The following is a 13828-nucleotide window of genomic DNA, read 5'->3' as shown; positions in this document are numbered from 1 at the left end:
TCCATTTATTCCTTTTGGTAGATTGATATTCTCCATTCTTCCTTTAGGTAGATTGGTCTTGTCCTTTCTTCCTTTAGATAGATTGGTCTTGTTCATTCTTCCTTTAGGTAGATTTGTCTTGTCCATACTTTCTTTAGGTAGATTGGTCTTGTCCATTCTTTCTTTCTGTAGATACGTCTTGTTCATTCTTCCTTTATGTAGATAGGTCTTGTCCATTCTTTCTTTAGGTAGATTGGTCTTGTCTATTCTTCCTTTCTGTAGTTTGGTCTCTTCCATTCTTCATTTATGTAGATTGGTCTCATTTATTTTTCCTTTATGTAGATTGGTCTTGTTTATTCTTCCTTTAGATGGATTGTTCTTGTCCATTCTTCCTTTACGTAGATTGGTCTTGTCCGTTCTTCTTTTTGGTAGATTGATCTTGTCCATTCTTCCTTTAGGTAGATTGGTCTTGTCCATTCTTCCTTTAGGTAGAGGTAGATTGGTCTTGTCCATTCTTCCTTTATGTAGATTTATCTTGTTCATTCTTCCTTTATGTAGATTGGTCTTGTCTATTCTTTCTTAAGGTAGATTGGTCTTGTCCATTCTTCCTTTCTGTAGTTTGGTTGTGTCCATTCTTCCTTTATATAGATTGGTCTTCTTCATTTTTCCTTTATGTAGATTGGTCTTGTCCATTTTTCCTTTAGGTAGATTGATCTTGTCCATTCTTCCTTTTGGTACATTGATCTTTTCGATTCTTCCTTTAGGTAGATTGGTCTTGTCCATTATTCTTTTATGTAGATTGGTCTTGTCCATTCTTCCTTTAGGTAGATTGGTCTTGTCCATTCTTTCTTTATGTAGTTTGGTCTTGTCCATTCTTCCTTTATTTAGATTGGTCTTGTCCATTCTTTTGTTAGTTAGATTGGTCTTTTCCATTCTTTATTTAGGCATATTGGTTTTTTTCCATTTTTCCTTTTGGTAGATTGGTCTTGTCCATTCTTCCTTTAGGTAGATTGGTGTTGTTCATTCTTCCTTTAAGTAGTTTGGTCTTGTCCATTCTTTCTTTAGGTAGATTGGTCTTGTCCATTCTTCCTTTATGTAGTTTGGTTTTGTTCATTTTTCCTTAATGTAGATTGGTCTTGTTCTTTTTTCCTTGATGTACATTGGTCTTGTCCATTCTTTCTTTAGGTAGATTGGTCTTGTTCATTCTTTCTTTAGGTAGATTGATCTTGTCCATTCTTCCTTTTAGATATATTGGTCTTGTCCATTCTTCCTTTATGTAGATTGGTCTTGCCCATTCTTCCTTTATGTAGATTGGTCTTGTTCATTTTTCCTTTATGTAGATTGGTCTTGTCCATTCTTTCTTTAGGTAGATTGGTCTTGTCTATTCTTCCTTTAGGTAGATTGTCTTGTACATTCTTCCTTTACGTAGATTTGTCTTGTCCATTCTTCCTTTAGGTAGATTGGTCTTGGCCATTCTTCCTTTAGGTAGATTTGTCTTGTCCATTCTTTCTTTTGGTAGATTGATCTTGTCCATTCTTCCTTTAGATAGATTGGTCTTGTCCATTCTTCTTTTAGGTAGAGGTGGATCGGTCTTGTTCATACTTCGTTTAGGTAGATTGGTCTTCTCCATTCTTCTTTTAGATAGATTGGTCTTCTTCATTCTTGCTTTAGTTAGTTTGTTCTTGTCCATTCTTTTGTTACGTAGATTGGTCTTGTCCATTCTTTCTTTAGGTAGATTGGTCTTGTCCATTCTTCCTTTAAGTAGATTGGTCTTGTCCATTCTTCCTTTGGACAAAATGTGGGTTTCCAGCTGTTGTGAAACTGCAATTCGCATCATTGCCTTTGCATCAGAATAGATTTGTCATGCATACCATGCATCCTTGTTTAGGTATTTTTTTTTAGATTAGTCTTCTCTTCAGGTAGATTGGTCTTGTCTGCTCTTCCTTCAGGTTGATGGGTCTTGTGTGCTCTTCCTTCAGGTTGATGGGTCTTGTGTGCTCTTTCTTCAGGTAAATTGGTCTTGTCTGCTCTTCCTTCAGGTAAATTGGTCTTGTCTGCCCTTCCTTCAGGTTGATGGGTCTTGTCTTCTCTTTGTTAAGTTTGATTGGTCTTGTCTGATCTTCCTTCAGGTAGATTGGTCTTGTGTGCTCTTCCTTCAGGTAGATTGGTCTTGTCTGTTTTTCCTTCAGGTTGATGGGTCTTGTCTGTTCTTCCTTTAGGTGGATGGGTCTTGTATGCTCTTTCTTTAGGTGGATGGGTCTTGTCTGCTCTTCAGCTAGACAGTTCTAGTCTGCTGTCATCTCTCTATTCAGGATTATCATGTGTGATCATGTGTGTTTTAAAACTACAACTCCCATTATGCACATTGCATCAGAATAGATTTGCATATTTTTTCTTGATTTAGTTTAATCAATTTTTAATAAACACTAGAAAATGTACCCGATGCTGCCCGGGTATTAAGCGTCAGTGTGTTAATTAGATTTGTTCCAAGGTCACTGGGAGGCAAATCTATGCCATTGTTATTTTTGTTTAAGGGGAAATCGCCAGGAGCCCTATATGCCCCTATATACCCGACAGTTCTGCACTGTTTCTGTAAATTATAGGTTAGAAATAAACTAAAAACTTTAAACATCCTTAATACCTAATAGCCAAACTGAGATGTCATCATGTGATCAGACTGTATACAGAGCCTGGTTATATACAACATTGTCAGTGTAATATACAGCCTGGTTATATGCAACAATGGTAGTGTTATACAGAGCCTGGTTATATAGTGTTATACAGTATACAGCCTGGTATACAACATTAACAGTGTTATACTGGGCCTGGATATATACAACATTGGCAGTGTTATATACAGCCTGGTTATATACAACATTGGTAGTGTTATACAGAGCCTGGTTATATACAACATTGGCAGTGTTATATACAGAGCCTGGTTCTATACAACATTAACAGTGTTATACTGGGCCTGGATTTATACAACATTGGCAGTGTTATATACAGCCTGGTTATATACAACATTGGTAGTGTTATACAGAGCCTGGTTATATACAACATTGGCAGTGTTATATACAGAGCCTGGTTAAATACAACATTGGCAGTGTTATACAGAGCCTGGTTATATACAACATTGGCAGTGTTATATACAGCCTGGTTAAATACAACATTGGCAGTGTTATACAGAGCCTGGTTATATACAACATTGGCAGTGTTATATACAGCCTGGTTATATAGAACATTGGCAGTGTAATATACAGAGCCTGGTTATTTACAACATTGGCAGTGTTATATACAGCCTGGTTATATACAACATTGGCAGTGTTATATACAGCATGGTTATATACAATATTAGCAGTGTTATATACAGCCTGGTTATGTACAATATTGGTGGTGTTATGCTGAGCCTTGTTATATACAACATTGGCAATGTTATATACAGCCTGGTTATATACAATATTGGTAGTGTTATGCTGAAGCTGGTCATATACAACATTGACAGTGTTAGTGGAGGTGCTGTATACATGTAGTATATAGTTGGTGGAGGTCTTGTATACCTGTAGTGTATAGTGCTGGGGTCCTGTATACCTGTAGTGTGTAGTTTGGGGGTCACCCCCACGCCTGTGAGGACAAGACAGAAGAGGTTTCAAAGTTTCTAATACTGTATACACTCCCCCCTATGCAGGTAGCCCCCGTACTGTATACACTTCCTCTCTGCAGGTAGCCCCCATATTGTATACACTTTCCCTGCAGGTAGCCCCCATACTCTATACACTACCCCCACTTGCAGGTAGCCCCCATACTCTATACACCCCCCCTGCATGTAGCCCCCATACTCTCTACACACACACACCCCTTGCAGGTAGTCCCTATACTGTATGCACTCCACCCCGCAGGTAGCCCCCATACTCTATACACACCCCCTCTTGCAGGTAGTCCCTATACTGTATGCACTCCACCCCGTGCAGGTAGCCCTCATACTGTATACACTCCCCCCTTGCAAGTAGCCCCCATGCTGTATACATTCCCTAACACCCCTTACTGTATACCTTCTCTAACAACACCACCCAGCAGGTAAGCCCCTTACTCTATACACTGTATATACACTGTACACTGTTAGGGTGCCTTCACACCTACCGGATCCGCAGCGGATTTCACGCAGCAAATTCACCACAAAATCTAACAGCGGTCTGTGCGGGCGGGATGATGGCGGCCTTAGCAGATCTGCAGCAGATTTGATGGCCCAGAGTTACTCTGCATTGAATCTGCAACTTCAAATCTGTGCCATCAAATCTGCTGGAGATCTTGTACGTGTGAACGCACTCTTATAGGGTGCTAACACACACACGACCGATGCGCAGCAGATCTGCAGCAGATCGCAGCAAAAAATTCACTGCGATACGGTGTGTGAAGGCACCCTTACTGTATTTCTTTCTATGGATGTTGTGAGGCAGCTGCCCTAGCAACCATTCAGATTTCAGCTTCCTGTGAAAATGAAAGTATTAATCTTATTGGTTGCTGAGGCTTCCAACTGCCATTACTGCTGGAGAGCTGCAGCTAATTATATCACCTGTGTGTGCAGTGTGGAGATTCTCCCATTCATCTCTATGGGGCGCTCTCCTACCTCCCCCTGCCCTCCTGTACATCTGGCGGGGACAGGACCATCGCTGTAACCTGCCCAGGCACCCAATGTATCTGTGGGCCAAATTTGGGGTCAAATGGTTCAGGCGTTTGGAAGTCTATACGGGACAGACGGACAGACTTTCATTTTTATGATATAGATTTTTCATATCAAATAGTTTCCACAGCGTAGTAGAGGTGAACCATAATAAAGAGGTATTCCATTATTACTATCGTTGTTATTATTAGATTGGTCATGTCTGTTCTTCCTCCTAGTAGATTGGTCTTGTCTGTCCTTCCTTTTGGTAGACTGGTCTAGTCTGCTCTTTGTTCAGGATATGGTTTCAGGATAGATCGGTCATGTCTGCTACCTGTGGCTCTCCAGCTACAAACTACAACCCCTATCATGCCATAAAGCATGATGGGAGTTATAGCATTGCACCAGCTGGACACGGTTTTTTAGGGTCCATTTCCATTACAATAAATGGTGCCCCCCCCCCCCCTGCAGCAGCCGTGTGTGGAAGCAGGAGGATTCTGGGAGTTTAATGCAGTTCAGGGGCAATGCTAGTTAACGCGTTTCTCCACCAGCCGCAAATATATTTACTTTTACCGTTTAAATATATTAAGTGCGGTGGAGGGAAGCTGAGGGCGCGATGGCAGACGGGGAAGAGTGGCATTTTAAATCATTAGATGCGCCGGCGAGATTTCGAGAAAAGCAACTTTTAAAGCCTTAAGAGGTTTCCTTTTGACCTGTCTCCATGGCAGTGCGGCTACTTTGTTATCAAATGGATCGATACTCCAGTGTTTGTGTGAAAGCGTCTTAAGTGCTGTTGTCGGAGGCTTTTAGAAGCGGCGGGTCACTTATTACTGTAAGAAGTGTCCTCGCAGCACGGCGAGTGGTGTCAGCCGCCAGACGCCTCCCCCAATGTCAGCCACAGAGAGCCGCCATTAGCCATCCTGACCGCCACTGCTCCCCGGGAGGCTGCCAGGAAGCCGGGGGACCCCCAACAATCGCACCTCACTGTAATAAGAATAAACGGAAAAAGCAACAAATAAGAAACAAGAGTCAAATCAAGGAGAAGCTGCAATGCGGCCCGGTGACGTCCATCCGCCAGGCTTCTCTTAACGCGTATGGCCCTTTAAGGCTTCACACTGTAACTAAAAGGGAAAAGGCGTCCACTTTTTTCTTTCTTTTCTTTTCTTTTTTTTTAAACCTTACCGAATTATAATTCAAGTTAATGGAATGATGGCCGCCTAATACACACACCATTGAATAACGGACGTGATTTTGAGGGAGGGGGGGAGAATGGACAGAAAAATCGTCATGTGAACATAGCCTAAGACCCAATAGGACCACATGGGTCCACTCCTCTGTCTGCTTTTCCAGATCTTCAGGATGGATTGGTCATGTCTGCCCCCTTCTCCATAGACTGCTGCTGTGTGTGTCTCTTCAGGATGGATTGGTCATGTCTGCCCCCTTCTCCATAGACTGCTGCTGTGTGTGTCTCTTCAGGATGGATTGGTCATGTCTGCCCCCTTCTCCATAGACTGCTGCTGTGTGTGTCTCTTCAGGATGGATTGGTCATGTCTGCCCCCTTCTCCATAGACTGCTGCTGTGTGTGTCTCTTCAGGATGGATTGGTCATGTCTGCCCCCTTCTCCATAGACTGCTGCTGTGTGTGTCTCTTCAGGATGGATTGGTCATGTCTGCCCCCTTCTCCATAGACTGCTGCTGTGTGTGTCTCTTCAGGATGGATTGGTCATGTCTGTGTGTCATCAGTAAAACGCTGTTGTTTAACATATTTTTACGTTTTGTGATATTTTCTCCTACTATCAATATTATGAAACAATGATAAGAATTACACCCCTCTATTTAGGATAGATTGCTCATGTCTGCTCTTTATCTCTCTGTGATACATTGGTCGTGCCTCCTCTCTATTCAGGATAGATTGCTCATGTCTGCTCTTTATCTCTCTGTTATACATTGGCTGTGCCTTCTCTCTATTCAGGATAGATTGTGTCTGCTCTCTATTCAGGATAGATTGCTCATGTCTGCTCTCTATCTCTCTTATACATTGGTCGTGCCTCCTCTATATTCAGGATTGATTGCTCATGTCTGCTCTCTGTCTCTCTGTGATACATTGTTGCGCCTTCTCTCTATTCAGGATAGATTGCTCATGTCTGCTCTCTATCTCTCTGTGATACATTGGTCGTGCCTCCCCTCTATTCAGGATAGATTGGTCATGTCTGCTCTCTATCTCTCTGTTATACATTGGTCGTGCCTCCTTTCTATTCAGGGTAGATTGGTCATGTCTGCTCTCTATCTCTCTGTTATACATTGGTCGTGCCTCCTTTCTATTCAGGATAGATTGTGTCTGCTCTCTATTCAGGGTAGATTGGTCATGTCTGCTCTCTATCTCTCTGTTATACATTGGTCGTGCCTCCTTTCTATTCAGGATAGATTGGTCATGTCTGCTCTCTATCTCTCTGTTATACATTGGTCGTGCCTCCTTTCTATTCAGGATAGATTGCTCATGTCTGCTCTCTATCTCTCTGTTATACATTGGTCGTGCCTCCTCTATATTCAGGGTAGATTGGTCATGTCTGCTCTCTGTCTCTCTGTTATACATTGGCTGTGCCTTCTCTCTATTCAGGATAGATTGTGTCTGCTCTCTATTCAGGATAGATTGGTCATGTCTGCTCTCTATCTCTCTGTTATACATTGGTCGTGCCTCCTCTATATTCAGGATAGATTGGTCATGTCTGCTCTCTATCTCTCTGTTATACATTGGCCGTGCCTCCTCTATATTCAGGATAGATTGGTCATGTCTGCTCTCTATCTCTCTGTTATACATTGGCCGTGCCTCCTCTATATTCAGGATAGATTGGTCATGTCTGCTCTCTATCTCTCTGTTACACATTGGTCGTGCCTCCTTTCTATTCAGGATAGATTGGTCATGTCTGCTCTCTGTCTCTCTGTTACACATTGGTCGTGCCTCCTTTCTATTCAGGATAGATTGGTCATGTCTGCTCTCTATCTCTCTGTTATACATTGGTCGTGCCTCCTCTATATTCAGGATAGATTGGTCATGTCTGCTCTCTGTCTCTCTGTGATACATTGTTGCGCCTTCTCTCTATTCAGGATATTGTGGCACATAGTTACCTATCTGAACATTCAGGAACCCCCCCCCCCACACACACACACTTATGAGGGCTGGTAAGGTGGAGTATTGCCGGGAATGTGATACCCCTTTAATCCATGGTATCTGGGCTGTGTGGGTCAGAGATGTCAGGTAGCCATGTCACCTATAACCCAGAGTATGTGGCCTCCTCCTCCTCCTCTTCTCTCTATTCAGGATAGATTGCTCATGTCTGCTGTTATGTCACCTATAACCCGCAGTATGTGGCCTCATCCTCCTCCTCTCCTCTCTTCTAGGAGTGCCGATGCTGTCAGTACAACCCAAAGGGAAACAGAAAGGCTGCGCCGGCTGCAACCGCAAGATCAAAGACCGCTACCTGCTGAAGGCGCTGGATAAATACTGGCACGAGGACTGCCTGAAGTGCGCCTGCTGCGACTGCCGCCTGGGGGAGGTGGGATCCACACTCTACACTAAGGCGAATCTTATCCTGTGCCGACGAGATTACCTAAGGTAAGAACCTGACGCAGCGTAAGAAATATCTGTATATGGAACATGTTGGTCATCCAGGGGGCGGGGCTGTGACTACCTCTCTACACACAGGATATACAGGGGGCGGGGCTGTGACTACCTCTCTATACACATAATATACAGGGGTCGGGCTGTGACTATCTCTCTATACATAGGATATACAGGGGGCGGGGCTGTGACTACCTCTCTACACACAGGATATACAGGGGGCGGGGCTGTGACTACCTCTCTATACACATAATATACAGGGGGCGGAGCTGTGACCACCTCTCTATACACATAATATACAGGGGGCGGAGCTGTGACCACCTCTCTATACACATGATATACAGGGGGCGGGGCTGTGACTACCTCTCTACACACAGGATATACAGGGGGCGGGGCTGTGACTACCTCTCTACACACAGGATATACAGGGGGCGGGGCTGTGACTACCTCTCTATATACAGGATATACAGGGGGCGGGGCTGTGACTACCTCTCTATACACAGGATATACAGGGGGTGGGGCTGTGACTACCGCTCTATACACATGATATACAGGGGGCGGGGCTGTGACTACCTCTCTATACACAGGATATACAGGGGGCGGGGCTTGGATTACCTCTCTATACACAGGATATCCAGGGGGCGGGGCTGTGACTACCGCTATACACATGATGTACAGGGGGCTACCTCTCTATACACAGGATATACAGAGGGCGGGGCTGTGACTACCTCTCTATATACAGGATATACAGGGGACAGGGCTGTGACTACCTCTCTATACACAGAATATACAGGGGGCGGGGCTGTGACTACCTCTCTATACACAGGATATACGGGGGTGGGGCTGTGACTACCTCTCTATATACAGGATATACAGGGGACAGGGCTGTGACTACCTCTCTATACACAGGATATACAGGGGCCGGGGCTGTGACTACCTCTCTATACACAGGATATAGAGGGGACGGGCTGTGACTACCTCTCTATACACAGGATATACAGGGGGCGGGGCTGTGACTACCTCTTTATACACAGGATATACAGGGGGCGGGGCTGTGACTACCTCTCTATACACAGGATATACAGGGGGCGGGGCTGTGACTACCTCTCTATACACAGGATGTACAGGGGGCGGGACTGTGACTACCTCTATACACAGGAAATACAGGGGGCGGGGCTGTGACTACCTCTATACACAGGATATACAGGGGGCGGGGCTGTGACTACCTCTCCATACACAGGATATACAGGGGGCGGGGCTGTGACTACCTCTCTATATACATGATATACAGGGGGCGGGGCTGTGACTACCTCTATACACAGAATATACAGGGGGCGGGGCTGTGACTACCTCTCTATACACAGGATATACAGGGGGCGTGGCTTGGATTACCTCTCTATACACAGGATATCCAGGGGGCGGGGCTGTGACTACCGCTATACACATGATGTACAGGGGGCGGGGCTGTGACTTCCTTTCTATACACAGGGTATACAGGGGGCGGGGCTGTGACTACTTCTCTATACACAGGATATACAGGGGGCGGGACTGTGACTACCTCTATACACAGGAAATACAGGGGGCGGGGCTGTGACTACCTCTCTATACACAGGATATACAGGGGACGGGCTGTGACCACCTCTCTATACACAGGATATACAGGGGGCGGGGCTGTGACTACCTCTATACACAGGATATACAGGGGGCGGGGCTGTGACTACCTCTCTATACACAGGATATACAGGGGGCGGGGCTGTGACTACCTCTCTATATACAGGGGACAGGGCTGTGACTTCCTCTCTATACACAGGATATACAGGGTGCGGAGCTGTGACTACCTCTCTATACACAGAATACACAGGGGGCGGGGCTGTGACTACTTCCCTATACACAGAATATACAGGTGGCGGGGCTGTGACTACCTCTCCATACACAGGATATACAGGGGGCGGGGCTGTGAGTACCTCTCTATATACATGATATACAGGGGGCGGGGCTGTGACTACCTCTCTATATACATGATATACAGGGGGCAGGGCTGTGACTACCTCTCTATACACATTATATACAGGGGGCAGGGCTGTGACTGCCTCTCTATACACAGAATATACAGGGGGCGGGGCTGTGACTACCTCTATACACAGGATATACAGGGGGCGGGGCTGTGACTACCTCTCTATACACATTATATACAGGGGGCGGGGCTGTGACTACCTCTCTATACACAGAATATACAGGGGGCGTTGCTGTGACTACCTCTCTATACACAGGATATACAGGGGGCGGGGCTGTGACTACCTCTATACACATGATATACAGGGTGCGGGGCTGTGACTACCTCTCTATACATATGATATACAGGGGGCGGGGCTGTGACTACCTCTCTATATACATGATAGACTGGGTGCGTGGCTGGGACTACCTCTATACACCGGATATACAGGGGGCAGGGCTGTTACTACCTCTCTATACACAGGATATACAGGGGGCGGGGCTGTGACTACCTCTATACACAGATTATACAGGGGGTGGGGCTGTGACTACCTTTCTATACACAGGATATACAGGGGGAGGGGCTGTGACTACCTTTCTATACACAGGATATACAGGGGGAGGGGCTGTGACTACCTTTCTATACACAGGATATACAGGGGGCGGAGCTGTGACTACCTCTCTATACACAGTATATACAGGGGACAGGGCTGTGACTACCTCTCTATACACAGGATATACAGGGGGAGGGGCTGTGACTACCTCTCTATACACAGTATATACAGGGGGCAGAGCTGTGACTACCTCTCCATACACAGGATATACAGGGGGCGGAGCTGTGACTACCTCTCCATACACAGGATATCTGTACCCTCCAGTAGCTGTAGAAGTAGTTGCTGATTGGGCCATAGTCTGATAATGTGGCGCCACATGGTGCGCGGCGTTCAGTCAGGCCTGTACAGGGTAAACATAGTAATTGCGCCCCTTCCAGATATTTCCGGAACTCCTGTAAACCGGGGGGGGTCTGTATTATTTCCCTATAATATAATTGCGGTTACTCCAGGTAATAAGACTCCGGATAAATTGCCCGTTTTTTCATCGGTTCCTGTGTGAGGAGCGGCGGCGGCTCGGGAGCGGCACAAAGAGCGCGCTATTTATACATCAAGCAGAGACGCTGCACAGAGTCAGACCGCGCTACTCCTCAGCAGTCTCTTCTCTTTCAGGACGATGCCACCTTCTTCTATCACAGTCATAGAGCAAAGTGCCGCCACATCTGAGACACCGCCACATCCACATCCATGAGCCGCCCAAATGTCTCTCAAGTAGAAGTTTCTAAGACATTTTATAGAAAAGTAGGAAAATATTCTTCACAAAGAGGACGATAATATATAATAGCGACTACCATCTCCTACCGCACAGTACTGTACCTGCCCCTCCCACATCATATATAGGAGCAGTATTATAGTAGTATATTCCTGTATATAGGGGGCAGTATTATAGTAGTTATATCCCTGTATATAGGGAGCAGTATTATAGTAGTATATTCCTGTATATAGGAGCAGTATTATAGTAGTATATTCCTGTATATAGGGGGCAGTATTATAGTAGTATATTCCTGTATATAGGGGGCAGTATTATAGTAGTTATATTCCTGTATATAGGAGCAGTATTATAGTAGTTATATTCCTGTATATAGGAGCAGTATTATAGTAGTATATCCCTGTATATAGGAGCAGTATTATAGTAGTTATATTCCTGTATATAGGAGCAGTATTATAGTAGTTATATTCCTGTATATAGGAGCAGTATTATAGTAGTTATATTCCTGTATATAGGAGCAGTATTATAGTAGTATATTCCTGTATATAGGTGCAGTATTATAGCAGTTATATTCCTGTATATAGGAACAGTATTATAGTAGTATATTCCTATATATAGGAGCAGTATTATAGTAGTTATATTCCTTTATATAGGAGGCAGTATTATAGTAGTTATATTCCTTTATATAGGAGGCAGTATTATAGTAGTATATTCCTGTATATAGGAGCAGTATTATAGTAGTTATATTCCTTTATATAGGAGGCAGTATTATAGCAGTTATATTCCTGTATATAGGAACAGTATTATAGTAGTATATTCCTATATATAGGAGCAGTATTATAGTAGTTATATTCCTTTATATAGGAGGCAGTATTATAGTAGTATATTCCTGTATATAGGAGCAGTATTATAGTAGTTATATCCCTGTATATAGGAGCAGTATTATAGTAGTTATATCCCTGTATATAGGGAGCAGTATTATAGTAGTTATATTCCTGTATATAGGAGCAGTATTATAGTAGTTATATCCCTGTATATAGGAGCAGTATTATAGTAGTATATTCCTGTATATAGGGGCAGTATTATAGTAGTTATATTCCTGTATATAGGAGCAGTATTATAGTAGTTATATTCCTGTATATAGGGGCAGTATTATAGTAGTTATATTCCTGTATATAGGGGGCAGTATTATAGTAGTTATATTCCTGTATATAGGAGCAGTATTATAGTAGTTATATTCCTGTATATAGGAGCAGTATTATAGTAGTATATTCCTGTATAGAGGAGGAGTATTATAGTAGTTATATTCCTGTATATAGGAGCAGTATTATAGTAGTATATTCCTGTATATAGGAGCAGTATTATAGTAGTTATATTCTTGTATATAGGAGCAGTATTATAGTAGTTATATCCCTGTATATAGGAGCAGTATTATAGTAGTTATATCCCTGTATATAGGGAGCAGTATTATAGTAGTTATATTCCTGTATATAGGAGGCAATTTTTATTGGTATAAAACAAACATAAATACAGAAATACTTTTCCATCAGAAAAAAATAAATAATCATACAGTATAACTTATACTTGTGCATAATAAAATAAAATTATGCTAATTGTAACTTAAGTCCATTTTAACTAAAGGGAAATAAAAAGTAAGTAATAGCCTCCATGACAATATACAATACAATACATTAGTCCAGATGGACGTTCCTCCATAATTTGATGTTTTCCCCTTTTTTCCTGACCTCTAGTGCCTGGATCCACCTGAGCTCTGACATAATGAGGGATATGGCTTTGCTGTGATTGAATGGCTCACTATGGACAGAGACTCGCGTTCTTGTGTGCCAGTGGTAGTACTTGGTCACAGAGATGATCAGATACAGGGTCCCCCGGTTGATATTATTCCCATTAGATGTGACCCCATAGATGATTTCCGGGTATTTCAGGGACTGTAATGTGGGGATCTTTAGCTTGGTGGATACGTCACACCAGATTTTCCGTCCACCCCAACACTCTGAGATGAAGTGAAGCATAGTCTCCTCCTGCTGACAACCCAAGGGACACATGCGATCTGACACACTGAGGAACTTTAGATTTCCCCTGACAAAAAGCTTCCCCTGTAATGACAGCCAGGCAATATCCCAGAACTTAGGGGGGAGCCGCGGACCATTAAGAAGCCTCAGACTGTCCTGCAGGGTTGTGGTCGGACAGTCTCTAAGTACAGGCTGTACACTGTAGAAGGTCCTACACACTCTGGAGTAT

The 13828-nt window shown here is 43.7% G+C and overlaps 1 protein-coding gene across 1 annotated transcript in view; it reads left to right on the top strand.

The window, feature by feature from the left end:
* The window catches only part of LMO1 (LIM domain only 1), a 109249-nt gene that overhangs the window by 66688 nt on the left and 28733 nt on the right, over nucleotides 1-13828 (top strand). Inside the window, exon 2 of the mRNA XM_069968020.1 lies at nucleotides 8035-8248. Within this exon, the coding sequence (XP_069824121.1) occupies nucleotides 8035-8248 (214 nt within the window). The remainder of the gene's footprint in view (nucleotides 1-8034; nucleotides 8249-13828) is intronic.

Source organism: Dendropsophus ebraccatus, chromosome 4, assembly GCF_027789765.1.
Source record: "Dendropsophus ebraccatus isolate aDenEbr1 chromosome 4, aDenEbr1.pat, whole genome shotgun sequence".
NCBI lineage: Eukaryota > Metazoa > Chordata > Amphibia > Anura > Hylidae > Dendropsophus > Dendropsophus ebraccatus.
This window is presented reverse-complemented; position numbering and strand designations above follow the sequence as displayed.